This window comes from Nicotiana tabacum, chromosome 17, assembly GCF_000715075.1.
Source record: "Nicotiana tabacum cultivar K326 chromosome 17, ASM71507v2, whole genome shotgun sequence".
Classification (NCBI taxonomy): Eukaryota; Viridiplantae; Streptophyta; class Magnoliopsida; order Solanales; family Solanaceae; genus Nicotiana; species Nicotiana tabacum.
Window position 1 is genome coordinate 99,521,506 of NC_134096.1, and position 17,622 is coordinate 99,539,127.

The following is a 17,622-nucleotide window of genomic DNA, read 5'->3' on the forward strand; positions in this document are numbered from 1 at the left end:
ATTATGTTGGAACTTTTCGTGTTTCAGTAAAATAGTAGCTATTTTTCAATGACTTTGCAAACACTGACTATTTTTTAATTACCAGTCCGAAAATTGGCTAGCTCGTACTATTTTTTTATTTTTATTGCAGTAACTCATAAACATTAATCTTAAATTCGCCTCTGAAAGCTATCCCTTTAGAAGAAAAGTTTGCAAATTATTAAACAAAAGAGGCAGGCATGTACCTCCATGGAATATAAACATTAATCTTAAATTCTTTTTACGACATTAACTTTCTCTCTTGATAATTTTATGAAAAAGTTGTAGATCCCTACATTTCGTATGTGTCTACCATAACGATTAATCAAATAAGAAAAAAATTTAGTGAAACTTTATTATAGCTATATACTTTCAAATGTTCACTACAATTCATCGATATTCTAAGGAAATTAATTCAACAAAGGGAAAGAAGAAGAGAGGAAAAAGTTGACAGTATGTATCTTATCAAACTTGCGGATAGAACCATTACTTTTCGAATAGGACCTTCAACTTGATCACCAAAACCTGGAAAAAAAACTCATACATGAAACTTTAGCATACCGACCGTAACAATCTCATCGGCCCAAGGGATTCACGATCTCAGAGAAAATGGCGACGTTCTTCATTCTTTTTGACACGGATGTACCACTGCTTGCCAACTTTCTTTCAACTTCACCGGAACCTGACAAAACCTCATCTTCATCGGTCGACATATTGGCATCACCATTAGTAATCACGCAAAAAGACGGGCTGGGCGGGTATATGTACCCTTCCAACTCATGACCTTTATTATCTGCAGCCTCTTGAAGTTGTAATATAAATTCTAGAGTCCTTACAACATCACCCATTGATGGCCTTTGGACCCCTTGATCCCTCAAGCAACGGTATGCCAATTCTGCAAACTTGCTTAAACATTCAGGGGCAATTTGACCTTTCAAGTTAGGATCAATGATCTGTTCAAGATTCCTTTTTCTACAACACCTACAAGCCCACTCTGCCAAATTCACTTGGCCTTTTGGCAAGTTAGGAATTATTGCTGGCCTAGCGCACAACACTTCAAACAGAACCACCCCAAAAGAATACACATCTGATTTTTCTGTCAATTGCTGTCGCTTATAGTATTCAGGATCTACGTACCCAAAACTTCCTTTCACAGCCGTGCTAACATGAGTAATATCTGTCCCACCAAGTGGACCTACTTTGGACAATCCAAAATCTGACACCTTGGCCAACCATTTATCGTCCAATAGGATGTTAGTTGACTTGACATCTCGGTGGATGATCGTGTGTTTGGTACCTGTAGCAGCAAAATCAACTCATTTTTCAAGTAATCCACTCAAGAGTAAATGTATTGGATTATGATTTGACCCAATTAATTAGGTAAATTCGAAATGACTCGTCAAACTATTGGATTAAAATATATCAAATAGTGTAACACAACAGGTCAAAATGCAATCAAACACACAATACCCAAATTGGAGATCTAGAATTACGATTATGTAAATTTGGAAATATAATCTAATAATTTAAGAAAAATAAATTAGCTTTCATATTTTAAGAAAACAAAACAAAAAGGGAGATTGAGTCATGTTGTGCGAACTGACATTGAGCCATTGACCTGTTATTTGACCTATTCTGACCCAAGCCAACAGATATTAAACGGGCTGGATCATGACCTGTTTTGCAAATGTCGTCTGGATTTAATTACTTACCCGAATGGAGGTAATACAATCCTTTTGCTGCACCAATGCAAATGTCAAGGCGTTTCTTCCATGGAAGAGGAACATTATCTGTATTGTACAAGTGATCACGGAGGGTTACATGAGCCATGTAATCATAAACCAATATCATCTCATTGTTATCATCACAATAACCAATTAAGGACACCAGATGTCGATGCCTTAGCTTCGATGATAGCATCTCAATCTCTGCTTCGAACTCGCGAACCCCTTGCCTTGATGAAGGATTCAATCTCTTCACTGCAACTATGGTGGTACCATTATCAAGGTATCCTTTATAAACATTACCAAAGCCTCCATGACCTATCACAAAATTGTCATCAAAATTGTCTGTTGCATTTTTTATCTCTTTTAATAAAAAGTGTCGGCACAGATCGGATGATAAGCCAGAGCCGCCGGTCTTTTGCGTGCACTTTGATGAATTGGGAACACTTGTACCAGACTCTTTTCCCCCATTCCATCGCCGGAAAATAAATAGACCCAGAACTGAGAAAACAGAAATTCCGCCAATCACACCTGCGATGATAGCAACGATGATATGCGATGATTTTTTCTTTTTGTTGATTGGTGGTGAATTGATCGGAACTTGTAAGTGCAATTCAGGATTTGGCACGGCCAGATTTCCAATTGTGTCATTCAATTTGAAAATTTCTAAGCCATTTAAGATAGCATTAGCATAGGCAGCTTTTGTTTCCATGTTAGGGCGCAATTCAAGCAACACATCTTCCTTGCTTCGCCGGCCATCTGTGTCTCTCACATACACCACGTAGTCTCTGTAAACCGGGATTCTCCAGCCGTCGCTCCATTGTATTACATCAGCCAATTTCTCTGCCGTTTGGTTTCCAATGGATATATCAAAAACCCGATAATTCACTTCCTTAACTTCCAGCTGAATCTCACAAAAATGGAGCCTGAACAGATAGTAGAACCCAGAATCTACTGAGAATTTCCAATCCAGGCTCTGGCTGTAATCTGCCATTGTCCTAGAAGATGTGTAAACTATGGTTGGCGTAGTATAAGCCGGGGTTTCAGAAGTGTAAGTGATGTTGACATCTAAATGTGGAGTTTTAAAACCAAGTCCAACAACAAAATTCTGATCTGCAGCCCATTCACGATACATCCCTGTATCCTCTTTGCTTGAAAGCGAATTGCCTCCCACGTTCAGTCTGTACAAAGTTTCAAGAGCAGTGCTGTTATTAATGTAATAAAAATTATTCTGCCCCTGTACCAATTTGATGCCATATTCGTCTCCACGGATATAAAGATCATTTGGCATGGAAACAATCTCAATCCCATTAACAAAAGCATAAGAGTTTGGTGAAGGAGAAAAAGTTATATTGAGTATTTGACTTTCATCAACATTGATGACATATTCTTTTCGAATTGCTTTACTAGACTCATCATCGTCACTAGCAGAGAGAGTGAGGAAAGCGCTGAAGTTACTCAAGAGGGCATAATGATTAGCAGTGACTGAGAAAACAGATTCAGATTTGTTGAATCCAGAGTAGTCGGTCGGATAAAAATAGAGACGGATGAATTTAGTGCCAGGGGAAACAGTGAAATTGTAGGTGAATTGAGATTGGAAAATACGGGCGCTCATATAATAGACTGTAGTGACTTGTCCAGAAGCGTTGGCTGTTGTAGATATGCTTGGAAAATTTGGAGGTAAGTAATCTGGATAGTTGGCATCAGTATTCCATAGACGGTCATCTTCGTCTGTGGCGTCTGATGATGCGCCACAGTTGAGCAAGAAATGGACTGTGGCATTGTACCGTGGCATGAGAGCCATAGTGACTGTCGTGAGATGTAATAGGAGAAAGGAAATCAAAGCAATGACTACCATGGTGTTGTAAGGAAAATTTCTGTATTTGGCTACCATGTCATTTTTATGACTTCTTTGACAATCAACAAATATACTGCACAATTGCCAAGACTTGATTGTTGACTCTTAATTCACTTCAGTTATATATTTCAAATTTTCCATATTGTTGAAAGCTGCAGTTGACCGAGACTATCTCCTTAGTCATTGGTCGTTTTATTTACTTTATTGTTCAAGTTTTGTTAAGAAGAAATATCTTAATAACTTGTTGTAATCAGTTCAATTGAATTGATAGGGTAATTTTTTTTTTTTAATATTATCATTGTACACTACTAAATTCTTATTTAATTTACTGGTTCTACTATTACTTAACCCCTTTCTAGTTCATTATATTATGATGTTAAGTTTAAAGCTATTAATACGTTCTCTAATTCACCTCATTTTTAGAAAGAACTTTAATCTTTCCTTTTCTCTTCACTCAATAGATAAGATCTTCTTTCAACTAGTTCTTGAAGTTCCTAAAAGGAACATACAGATTAATTCAAGTAAAAAGGGTTCCTTATATATAGTTCAAGCGATTGAGCCGCAGCCCGCAAGTAATATGGAGTTTTTCCTGAAGCTTGAAGCTGCATGTGTCAGTTTGTCTTTTTAGCTAAATAATTATTCCATGTAGCAGATGCATCCTTAATGAATGAACCAGAAGGCAAGAGCCTTGTTTAGTCTTTTGAATATTTGTTTTCTTTCTTTTGCTTTTCCCCCCTTCAAATAACCTTTATTAATTGTTGCAAAATAAGTGTTAATTTTGATGTTATGATTGAAAGTTTAAGCACTTCAAAAGAAGAGACTAAACCAATGCGTAAGAGATTCTCGAGTACATATTAGTTACCTTCTTTCTTATATTTATTATTGCACACTTGTTAACATCTCACTCGGTCTGGAATCTATCGTTTTCTTTCTTTTCAATTAAACATCGGCTTTACTTGTTGTAATCAGTTCAATTGAATTGATGGTGTAAAATTTCTTTAATATTATCAAGTATATTATTTTTAAGTTATTTCAGTCCAAGTTGGAGGTCTGTTAGTGTGAGGGGTAAGAGTGAGCCAAAAAACTAACTAGTGCAGAGATTGTGGTAAGATTGGCGAAATATGTTTCTGTTCGAATACTTCTGACTATCATAAATCAAGAAAAAATTAAGTCGATCAGTGAATGCAAAGTATCATTGCTCGAGTCTGGGAAGGTTAGTGTGTATGCAGGTCTTACCCCTATCTTGTGAGGATAGAAAAGATGTTTCAAATACACAGCTCAAAAGAGCATAAGCAACTACTATAACCATATATATATATATATATATATTGGAACCCAATTCAACCAGAAAAATGTATATCTATGAAATGGAGAGAAGTAGGAAGTGTACCACTTAGCAGGTTCAGTAAGGAGTTTATACTTGCATTTCCATTCAATTTGATATTTACAACGAGGGCATACTCCTGTTATGTCTGAGTATGGCCTAAATTAAAAGGCAACACCCGCTAATGGTTCAGGCCACTTCAAATTCTGAAAGGTTTGATCGCCATATATAGAGTAAAAAGTGGGCGTATTTTGGCACCGGAGTTAGGTTTCCAGGTGAATTTTTTCTGGTGCTTCAGCGGCCCGTTCCTTACGTCCCTCGTCTTTTACTCTTCTAAAATAAAGAACTCCCTTCAATGCCTTGATGGAGAACAAAAAAGAAGGTAGTAAAATTAGCAAATAGCCAGTTTACACAGAATATTCTTGTTGCTTAATTTCTTTTTCTTTAATTATTAAACATCACATCTTGAAATTAAAATTTTTAATTCAAATTTTCATGACAAAATAAATATTGGCTAATCCCTGAATAGCCATCCTATCCTATGAATGGATGTTTGTGCACTTTCCCTATAAGTGGACACTCAGTGCCATTTTTACTAAGAAGACCTACTAACTAGATTGTGGAAGCAACTTGTTGGGCTTATATATTGTCACGCCCCAAAACCGAAAAGGCGTGGCCGGCATTCGGTGCCATACTTGGCCTCGACCTACTCATCAAACCTGTATATATAAATGGATTCCAAGGTATCGACCTGTAACTCCGAGGGAGTGGAGCTTACCAACCAAGGTGATATTTGACTCTCTCTACTAGGAAGGTTTATTCAGTTGTCTATTAGTACCTGCAGGCATGAAATGCAGCGTCCCCCAGCAAAAGGGACGTCAGTACGAAATAATGTACCGAGTATGTAAGACAACAAGATAACTAAAATCTGAAATTGAACTGATAATATAATAACTGAAAGTACCTGGGAGTAAAATATAATTTGAAGATATGCTTATCTGCTAATACTGACTCATCTCTCTCAATATAGTAAGTAAAGTAGATGCCCGGCCCTATAAGGCTCGGTATGTGTAGCTACTCTGTCGTAGTAGGCTCGTTCATAGGCGCTCGACCATACTAGGCTCTGTATCTCGACCAACTGGGCTCGCTCATAAGCGCTCGGCCACAGTAGGCTCGATATATAACTTACCATCTGATCAGAGGTTGCCCAGTAGGGGCTTGCCCATCGATTATAGCTTGATGGTGCTGAAAATACTGTAATATTGAATATATATAGACCCTCTGCTCTCTTGACTGGAAGAAAACAATACTTAAACTGAATATTAAGTCCCGATAAGGGAGAACATTGTAAATTCTCAGACTAGGATAATGTGAATAAATTCATGAATACGAACTTCTCTTTATGTCTCGTTGTCAAACATATGTAGTTACGAGATCATGCCAAAATGAAGGAAAGGTTTTGCCTTAACATACCTTAACTCTGTTGAGTCCTTAATACCTTCCAAGAAATTCTTCAAACAACTCAACTCAATCTATCACAACATAAGGAGATTCAAAATCAATGCTAAGTAAAGGCTAAGTCCGCTATTTAAACTAGTAGCTCGTTTACATATATTTGGGCAGCATCTCCCCTGTAACTAGGCCCTCCTCCAATACTATATACCAACAATAATAAGAACACAACAATAACAACATGTAAGCATCATTTTCCAATCTTATCTCCATCACAATATACCACAAAATAGCCCACACATCCTAATCACTTCATACACAAAACGACAACCAAAGTATTGTCAAACAACCTAAAAACAAGTAACGACAAACGACCAGCCCACCATTCTGTCATTATGTGGTATTTCTCCACACACTTTTTCCTCCAAAACTCCATTAAATAGTAGAAAAATAGACAGCCAAAAGGCAACACAAAACAACCCACAAAACAGTCCACTACAAGTCAAATAATTCGAACTCACGGCTTCCGATCACCGTCCCGTGAGTTCTAACTATTAGGAAACGAATTTATCAACCTTCCTTGATATTTAAACACTTAAATACAGAAAGTACACGTTTTTTTAACTATGAAGTACCTTCCAAAACTTAAACTACAAAGAAAAAGAGAGGCGATATAGCGATACTTACGTCGTAGAGATCGTTTTAATGTTATCGCTACTTGGTTTCGTACACCGGATGATAATCTCATTGGAAATCCTTGAGGAGAGCTTGCGAGTAAGGTTAGCGGTCTTATTTGGTCGTGTTCTCTGGAAAATTGAAGAAGGATACGAGATAAGGATATAAATATCCAAAAATATTTTAAAAGTCAAAAGGTGTTACTTGGCACCCTAGCATTGGTCCTTATTCCAATGCTTATAACTTTTTATCTGGGGGTCGTATGAATGTACAGTTAAGAGCATTGAAACTAAATTCCAAGACCTTCAATTTGGTATATAATATGTCCCAAAAAGACCTCATATAGCACACAAAATTTAGTTTTCAAAAATATCTATTACAAGGCAAATCCTTAGTCGGTTTTGCCGCAACTTAAATCCGATTTTTTCCAAACTTTATATTTTCTATCCAAACATAATATATAGTCATACATGAAATTAAACTCATTTAAATCATGATTAACAAGTCTCATATTCATTATACGTCATCTTGGGACGCATAGGGTGTAACAATATTTCACCCTTAGAAACATTCGTCCTCTAATGTTAAACTACCAGAGATCTATAGAAATATTTGGCAGAGTCTCCTCTATAACAGTACTACTACCAATCTAAAGGTTGTGATCTCTCAGTCCGATCCTCCTCCAGAAGCGGAAACAAGTGAGGATACCTAGATTTTATGTCTTCTTCAGCTTCCCAAGTGATCTCCTCAGCATTCTTGTTCGTCCAAAGTACTTTAACTGAAGCTACGTCCTTAGTTCTCAATCTCCGAACTTGTATATCTAGTATAGCAATGGGATCTTCCTCATATGATAGCTGCTCTGTAACCTGAACATCGTTAACTGGAATGACTTTAAAGGGATCTCCATTACACCTACAGAGCATAGACACATGAAAGACTAGATATACATACTCCAATTTGGAAGGCAAGTCTACTCTATGTATAATCTTATAAGGTCCAATATACCGAGCGCTAAGCTTTCCTTTCTTACCGAATCTCATAACGCCTTTCATCGGTGATACCTTTAGGAATACCCAATCAGCTACCTAAAACTCCAAGTCTCGTCGTCGATTATCTGCATAGGACTTCTGACGACTCTGTGTTGCTAATAGCCTTTCCCTTATAAGCTTAATCTTCTCAACTACCTGTTATACCAACTTTGGTCCTACTAACTTAGTTTCCCCAATCTCGAACCATCCTATAGGAGACCTACACTTTCGTCCTTAAAGAGCTTCGTATGGAGCCATCTGAATGCTGGAATGATAACTATTATTATTATATGCAAACTCAATACGTGGAAGATGATCATCCCAGCTACTCCTGAAGTCCATCACACAAGCCCGTAGCATATCCTCCAGTGTCTGAATAGTACGTTCAGTCTGACCATATGTCTGAGGATGAAATGTTGTACTAAGACTTACTTAAGTCCCCAATCCTTTTTTTGGAAGGACCTCCAGAAATTAGTTGTAAACTAAGCACCTCTATCTAAGATAATAGATATAGGGATACTATGAAGTTGTATTAACTCCTTAATGTAAAGCCTTGCATAATCCTCTGCTGAATACGTAGTCTTGACAGAAAGAAAATGGGCTGATTTTGTAAGTCTATCAACAATAACCCATATATAATCGAACTTACGCTGGGTACGAGGTAATCCTATGATGAAATCCATATTAATCACTTCACATTTCCAAGTCGGAATCTCTATAGCCTGCAATAATCCACCGAGTTTATGATGCTCAATCTTAACCTGCTGACAATAAGGGCACTGGGCAACAAACTCTGCTATATCCTTCTTCATTCCGCCCCACCAATATATTTCCCCGATATCATGATACATCTTCTTCGCTCTTGCATGAATAGAATAACGAGAATAGTGAGCTTCTCCCATAACCTGGTGGCACAATCCTGCCACACTAGTAACACATAATCGACCTCGATATCTGAGGTCTCCATCTCATGTAATCTCAAATGGTGTATTCTCCTTTTGAGGGGATGTATCTCTGTAATGATCTAGCACATGATCCTCATACTGGTGTTCCTTCACTTCAGTTACTAAAGAGGATCTTGTCGTGTCCTGAATAGTAACTCCGATATCACCCGAGTCAATAATCGAACTCCAAGACTAGCTAGCTGATGAATCCCATGGGCTATCCCACACTTCTCTAGCTGTAAATATGATATGCTACCCATAGATCTACGGCTGAGGGCATCGGCTACTACATTCGCCTTACCCGGATGGTATAAAATATCAACGCCATAGTCTTTCAGTAGCTCTAACCATATCCTTTGGCATAAATTCAATTCCTTTTGATTGAAGATATATTGAAGGCTCTTATGATCCGTATAGATATCAACATGAATGCCATACAAATAGTGCCTCCACATCTTTAGTGCATGAATCACCGCGGGTCGGGTAATTCTTCTCGCGCTTTCTTAGTTGTCTTTAAACATAAGCAATTACTTTTCATGGTCGTTCTACCACTTGTTGCATGAATACATAACTCATCTCATTGCCCACAAATACTGGAATTTTTTATAACTCATATGATCTCAAATATCAGCTTTGATTTTTACTTCTCGTTCATTAGCCATGATGGTGCCACTTTCTTATGGAGTGCATACAATGTTGTTGTGAGACTGTTGTTACAAGACCATTTCTTCCTTATGTCACTATGCTTAAGTTGAAGCCTTCTTCCTTATTCCCTCAGCTAGTCTTTCTTTGTAGTACTTAAGAGAGACTCTTTGACTCCTGTAAAGCTGCGAGCTTATTACATCGTATAACCGAAAGAATTTTTTATGTTCTTACTCACCTATAATTATCCTTAATTACTTACCTCCATGCCCTTGTGCTCGTAAGGTTGATTCTGAACTGAAATTTTTTACTGTCTTCTCAGTGGCACCATTTTTGTTTCTTTTTCGTAACACTTATACGGTACCTTTAACAACCCCAACTTCTATCTGAAAATTTTTCAACAATTGCGATCTCATATCTGCGAGACTGGATTCCCTATGTTGGGGTTCACTATATTTATCTTGCATGATCTGTTGATTTATTTGTATCCTCTTGTCTAGACATAACTAGACTCTTCCTGAATCCACTACAGACTACTCGTTAGTCCATTCTCATATCTATATTCTGCGTAACCCCTTTTGGGTTATGTCCTTTGTCTTAACTTACCTCTCGTACTGGCTCTTTATGTATCGAGTGTTCATTCCCACTTATTTATTAGTATCATCTTGTGCGTAACCCTTACTGCCTCTCCCCGTCATCATGCTTACATAATGTTCTGGAGTCGTATCATATCCGTAGGATCTGGATAAATGCAATCTCATTCCTTTCGCCTTTCTACCACATTCTTTCTTTACTATTCTATAGTTACCTATAAATGTTTCACTTCTTCATATTTGGTGTCTTTTCACATCTTCACGGACTCTTGCTTGCCTTGCGGTAATCAATCTGTACCAGGGATAACTGAATTTCTTATTCACGAAGGTGACACCTAGTGTAACTGGCACACTTAGTCCCTTAAGCTTAACTTTGCACACAGTGCTCGCTTTAAGGAAGCGTCTTCCTGAATGACCTTTAAAGGTTATTCTTTTGTTGTCCATTCTATTATCGCCGGAACGTGATCTCTAAAATTCTCATGATGCTGGCTATTGTCAAATCATTCGGTCCCTAATTCATATTCATTTTATCTTATTCACCAGCTCATACTAATTTCTATTACTCCGGGGTCTAACATTTCCTTCTGGTAATTATGTTGGAGCCACCAACTTATTTCTCGAAAGAAGGTTATGACTTTATGGCTTATACTCTTTTATTGTCTCAGGGCTTGTAACTTATTGTCTTTTCCTTCACTTGACTATAGAATCTGTAGTACTGTCATATTTTGATTTACCATTATCATCCATTTATCACATCTTACTCATAGTGCTTCATTTACTTTCTTCTTATTCTCCTACTAATATTTCTGTCTATCACCTTATATGAAAACTTCTTCAAAACATTCTTTCACTTTTAGCCTTCTTGATTCACCTCACTGGCTCTTCGGGTCGCCTAACACTCTCTCTTTACTAGGCACGGGAGCCATACAAAGGTAAATATTTGTCCCTTCTAGGATTACAATGCCAATCTTCTGAAATTTCTGAACATTCTAGTATTAATATCTGATTATACTATTTTAGAGTGCATTATTTGGGTGTCTCACAAGGAGAACTATTACCACGTTTGCAATATCCTTCATAAATGTGAGCTAATGATAACAATCCATCAACAATTTGGGTTACTCTAATCCCAGCTGGATGCTGATATCCCATCCTTCTCTTTAAGTATATATGTTAGCTCCCACAGGGCATAACTGAAATGGGCGTTATCAAGTGATTATATCTTTGTTATTGTTGAAAGTAACTCAGAATGCTTATATTTCTCTTCCTGAATTGTAAATACAGATAATCTTCACTAACTGGGTACCTCATATCCTTCTTCACCTAGCTTCTTTTACTTGTTGAAACTTGTATCTACCTTCTGATTCTCTCGTTGCTTTTTTACCACAGGGGTAGATAGATATTCATGCCTACGAGCTCCTTATCAAGAGGATCACACGTCGTAGTACACACATATCTACTGAAGTCCTTACATTTCCTCATTATAAGCATGAAGCAAAATTGAGTTTCTCTGACTCAACTCTTCTGCAGCCATATTCAATCTCTTACCAACTGTCTTTCTGGATGTAGGTATCGTTGTATTACAAATAAAATAAAATTAGGAGTTTGAATTCTTACGACTGGGCTCTACCATACGATCTAGAGTTAGAAGAAAGAGTGAAAGTCCTAAATGCCCTATAGCCTCCCGCTTATAAATGTGGTGCAAAACACACCCATAAACAAGGCTCTACTAGACACGGCTTGTAGACACCCTAGGACAGAACTGCTCTGATACCAAGTTTGTCACGCCCCAAAACTGAAGAGGCGTGACCGGCACCCGGTGCCATACTCGGCCTAAGCGAACCACTCTGTAACTGTGAACTATGGAAGGCAACCCTCAACTTAGGCTGATGAAGCCATATTCTGAATCATCTAAAAATAATGCCTACAACTAGCAATAACAAATTAAACATCTACATAGGGCTGGAAAAGCCACGATGCTAATATAAAAATTGTACATGACTCGTCTACAAGCCTCTAGGAATTGTATCATGGTCGGTACAAGGCCTCGACCTACTCATCAAACCTGTATATATAAAATGGACTCCAAGTTATCGACCTGGTAACTCCGAGGAAGTGGAGCTTACCAACCTAGCTGATGTTTGACTTTGTCTACTAGGAAGGTCTATCCAGTTGTCTATTAGTACATGCAGGCATGAAATGCAGCGTCCCCATCAAAAGGGACGTCAGTACGAAATAATGTACCGAGTATGTAAGGCAACAAGATAACTAAAATCTGAAACTGAACTGATAATATAATAACTGAAAGTACCTGGGAGTCAAATATAATTTGAAGATATGCTTACCTGCTGATACTGACTCATCTCTCTCAATATAGTAAGTAAAGTAGATGTCCCACCCTATAAGGCTCGGTATGTGTAACTACTCTGCCATAGTAGGCTCGCTCATAGGCGCTCGACCATACTAGGCTTTGTATCTCGGCCATTCTGGGCTCGCTCATAGGCGCTCGGTCACAGTAGGCTCGGTACATAACTTATCATCTGATCAGAAGTTGCCCAATAGGGGCCTGCCCATCGATTATAACTCGATGGTACTGAAAATACTGTAATACTGTATATATATAGACCCTCTGCTCTCTTGACTGGAAGAAAACAATACTTAAACTGAATATTAAGTCCCGATAAGGGAGAACATTGTAACTTCTGAGACTAGGATAATGTGAATAAAATCATAAATACGAACTTCTCTTTATGTCTCGTTGTCAAACATATGTAGTTACGGGATCATACCAAAATAAAGGAAAGGTTTAGCCTTAACATACCTTAACTCCGTTGAGTCCTTAATACCTTCCAAGAAATTCTTCAAACAACTCAACTCAATCTACCACAACATAAGGAGATACAAAATCAGTACTGAGTAAAGGCTAAGTCCGCTACTTAAACTAGTAGCTCGTTTACGTAAATTTGGGCAGCATCTCCCATGTAACTAGGCCCTCCTCCAATACCATATACCAACAATAATAAGAACAAAACAATAACAACATGTAAGCATAATTTTCCAACCTTATCTCCATCACAATATACCACAAAATAGCTCACACACCCTAATTACTTCATACATAAAACGACAACCAAAGTAATGTCAAACAACCTAAAAACATATAACGACGAACGACCAGCCCACCATTTCGTCATTATGTGGTGTTTATCCACACATTGTTTCTTCCAAAACTCCATTAAACAGTAAAAAAATAGATAGCCAAAAGGCAACACGAAACAACCCACAAAACAATTCACTACAAGTCAAATAATTCAAACTCACGGCTTCCGATCATCTTCCCGTGAGTTCTAACTATTATGAAACGAATTTATCAACCTTCCTTAATATTTAAACACTTAAATATAGAAAGTACACATTTTCTTAACTATGAAGTACCTTCCAAAACTCAAACTACAAAGAAAAAGAGAGGCGATATAGCCATACTTACGTCGTAGGGATCGTTTTAATGTTATCGCTACTTGGTTTCGTGCCCCGAATGATAATCTAGTTGAAAACCCTTGAGGAGAGCTTGAGAGTAAAGTTAGGGGTCTTATTTGGTCGTGTTCTCTGGAAAATTGAAGAAGGAGACGAGATAAGGATATAAATATCCAAATTTTTTGAAAAGTCAAAAGGTGCTACTTGGCACCCTAGCATTGGTCCTTCTTCCAGTACGTATAACATTTTATCCGGGGCTCGTATGAACGTACGGTTAAGAGAGTTAGAAACTACATTCCAAGATCTTCAATTTGGTATATAATATGTCCCAAAAAGACCTCATATAGCACACGAAATTTATTTCTCAAAAAGATCTGTTACAAGGCAAATCTTTAGTCGTTTTTCCGCAACTTAAATCCGATTTTTCCCAAACTTTATATTTTCTATCCAAACATCATATATAGTCATATATGACTTTAAACTCATTTAAATCATGATTAACAAGTCTCATATTCATTATACGTCATCTTGGGACGCATAGGGTGTAACATATATGACCGGATAAATTTCACAAATGGTCATATAACTATGACTTTTTTTCATCAAAGTCATATAACTTTGTTTTCTCGCACAAAAATCATATAACTATGACTTTTTTTCACCCAAGTCATATAACTTTGTTTCTCACACAAAAATTATAAAACTTTAACTAACCCACACAAAAATTATAGTGGTCGAAAAATAATTTTTCTGTTAGTATTTTCTTATTTTAAGTTTTTTATTTTTTATTTTCAGTCTAATAAATAATTACCCAATTAAAACAGAAGAAATATGAGTATACTTTTTGCCGCTCCTAAAAATAATAGTAAATAAATGTTTTTATATATATGTGTATTATATACATCTAACACACACATTCTCTCTCTCTCTCTCTCTCTCTCTCTCTCTCTCTCTCTCTCTCTCTCTATATATATATATATATATATATATATATATATATATATATATATATATATATATATATATATATATTAGTTTCGGCTAACCGGTTAATCTTATATTGTTCCCTTAAAAAGGAATGACCAGACCCAATACCCATATACGTAAGTTAAAATAATACTAAAAGTGAATTCTTCCCCCATAAAAAATTTAGTTTAGAATGCATGAGATTCTGACAAAACAAAAAGAAGGTATAATTAGAGAGCGTTTGAAATAAAAATGCTATCAATTTGAATAAAAATCTTGAAAAGAAAATAAAAGATAAAAGTATCATGTTTTGAAGGATTTACTATTCACTTTTAGTATTATTTTAATTTATATATATGAGTATTGGGTTGGGGGGCATGTCAGGTTGAGTCATTCCTATTTTAATTGAATTATTATTTATTAGACTGAGTTTGTAAGCCCTCGGCCAAACGAGTATTTTACAGAGAGCCGACAAGGAATTCCATTAATAACTGGCCGTTTTGATCCTTTGGAACAACTCGATGAATTTATTAGATCGTTTTAGGAGGCCCTAATGACTATAGATCGAACCTATCCAATTTTTACAGTACGATGGTTGGCTGTTCACGGCCTAGCTGTACCTACCGTCTTTTTTTGGGATCAATATCAGCAATGCAGTTCATCCAACGATAAACTTAATCCGAATTATAGAGCTACGACACAATCAAACCCGAACGAACAAAATGTTGAATTGAATCGTACCAGTCTCTACTGGGGGTTATTACTCATTTTTGTACTTGCTGTTTTATTTTCCAATTATTTTTTCAATTAAGAAAACGAAAGAGAATAATAAAAAAACCACAAAATAAGAAAATACTACTAAAAATTATATTTTTCGATCACTATAATTTTTGTGTGAGTTAGTAACAGTTTATGATTTTTGTGTGAGAAAATATAGTTATGTGACTTTGATTAAAAAAAAGAAGAAGAAGTCATAGTTAAATGATTTTTGTGTGAGAAAGCAAGGTTATATGACTTAGGGTGAAAAAAAGTCATAGTTATATGATCATTTGTGAAATTTACCCATATATGACCTTATTTATTGTTTTCAGATGCAGAGTGGGGATTTCAAGATTATGAGTTCGGAATTCTAATCGTTTTAAGTTACCGGGTTCTAAATTAATAATGTATACATAACCAATATATTTTTTAAGAAAAATATAAGGTTCGAACCAAAGCTACTGGGTTCGGCCGAACCCGCACACAACCCTTTAGCTCCGCCCCGACCGTTTTGGGCTAGTTTTTGAATGTTGCCCACGGACTTACGAGTCACAAAAGGGCCTAAAATCTATAGCAAGAAGGCGACAACTCATGTTCCTCGTCTCTTGTCTAATATCTAATACTTCCACTGTTACATTTTATACGACGCTCATGGGTGGAAGTAGTGTAGAACACTAGTAATTATGGGTTCATTCGATACGAGTAGCTTTAGCTCAAAGTTTGCCTATATATAAAAAAAAAATTATTAAATAAGTACAAATAATGAATGCTGAATTCAATTTAAATGAAATGAGTCATGGCAAAATTTCAAACTTAAATTCATAAAACTTAAATCACAAATCCACCTATGATAACACTATATTTCTTTTTGATTCATCTCAACAAGAATAACATATTAATGATATGCTCTTATAGCCATAAAAATATCATGACATATTTAAAAAACTCTATCTCGGTGTCTAAAAACTAACATTCTCACAAAAGGTAGGTAGCTAGGGAAATTATGAGTAAATTTCATGGATAGTCATTCAACTTTGTATTCATTACGCAAGTCATTTTTTTTCTTTTTGTTACGTAACAATCATTCAACTTTGTGTTCATTACTCAAAAGTCAATTTTCTTTTTTATGTTACATAAAAATCATTTTACTTTGCTCTATTTATCACAAAAGTCACATTGGCCAGATTTTATAATACTTTACTTGAAAAGTCTATTATTCCCTTGGCTATAGCTCAGTTGGTAGAGCAACTCGTTTACACGCGCGCCAATGTTTTTCAAGGGAGTTCATCATACAATCAGAAAAATTGATCTTGTTGAGAAATCGATGTCTTACTCCATAACTTTGAGGGAACCATAGCCTGACAAAGAGTTCGGTCCAATTTGGACGCCCATTTAGGAGGTGCCAAACAGACCCCATCATTTATTTGAGATCTTGATAAGGTGAATACCCAGTCTATTCAATGCTAGGCATAATGAGTATAAGGACCTCAAAAAAATCTCTTTTCGTCATATGAACTTTAAGGTGTATGAATATGTCCATACATTTAATTTTTTTCATGGCGCTCAATTTGTTTAATCATATTCAGACATGAACAAATTTAAAATATAAAAACAATAAAAAATATTTATTTGAGATAATAAGAATAGATTTGCTTAACAAATGATAGTTTCTTTATAGTTTTTAAAGCTTTATCTGTTAATATTATTTATTTGAAATTATTAATTCGATGTGTCATTGTGCTAAATATAAGTATTTTATTTATTTGATTAATGGGTATGACTTGGCTGATAAATCAGTGAGCTTTGATTTTATAATTTTCATTAAAAATATTTCACTAAGCATGGTTAAGAACATGGACTTGAGATTTGTTCACGGAAATATTACCGACAAATTTAATAATGCTACTTATATATCTTAAAAAGTAATGTTAAGAAAAAATTAAATGTACGAATATATTATAAAATAATAAATAAAATAATATTAAGTTATTTTAATTATAAGTAAAATACTTGGGTTAAAGTATATTATATAGCATATAATATAGAATGTGTTTGTCACGACCCCAAATTCCCTCCGTATGAGGTCGTGATGGCACCTAGTCTCTAAGACTAGGTAAGCCTATCAATGCGGAATAATCATAAATATCTGAAATAAATAAACTACA

At 36.0% G+C, this 17,622-nt stretch overlaps 1 protein-coding gene across 1 annotated transcript; it reads right to left on the bottom strand.

Annotated features, from left to right (window-relative positions):
* Nucleotides 1–348: 348 nt before the first annotated feature.
* On the bottom strand, nucleotides 349–3,743 carry LOC107806084 (receptor-like protein kinase FERONIA). The gene is made up of 2 exons (XM_016630199.2): nucleotides 1,731–3,743; nucleotides 349–1,315 (listed from the first exon to the last, which is right to left on the bottom strand). Exons 1-2 carry the CDS (start codon nucleotides 3,634–3,636, stop codon nucleotides 594–596), a joined length of 2,628 nt encoding a protein of 875 aa, XP_016485685.1. The 5' UTR covers nucleotides 3,637–3,743; the 3' UTR covers nucleotides 349–593.
* Nucleotides 3,744–17,622: the final 13,879 nt, after the last annotated feature.

Excerpts from the sequence above, each read along its gene's own strand:
- LOC107806084 (XM_016630199.2), bottom strand. The coding sequence starts at position 3,636 with ATGGTAGCCAAATACAGAAATTTTCCTTACAACACCATGGTAGTCATT. Across the intron at positions 1,316-1,730 it reads ATTGTATTACCTCCATTCGG|GTACCAAACACACGATCATC; the intron begins GTAAGTAATTAA and ends TTGCTGCTACAG.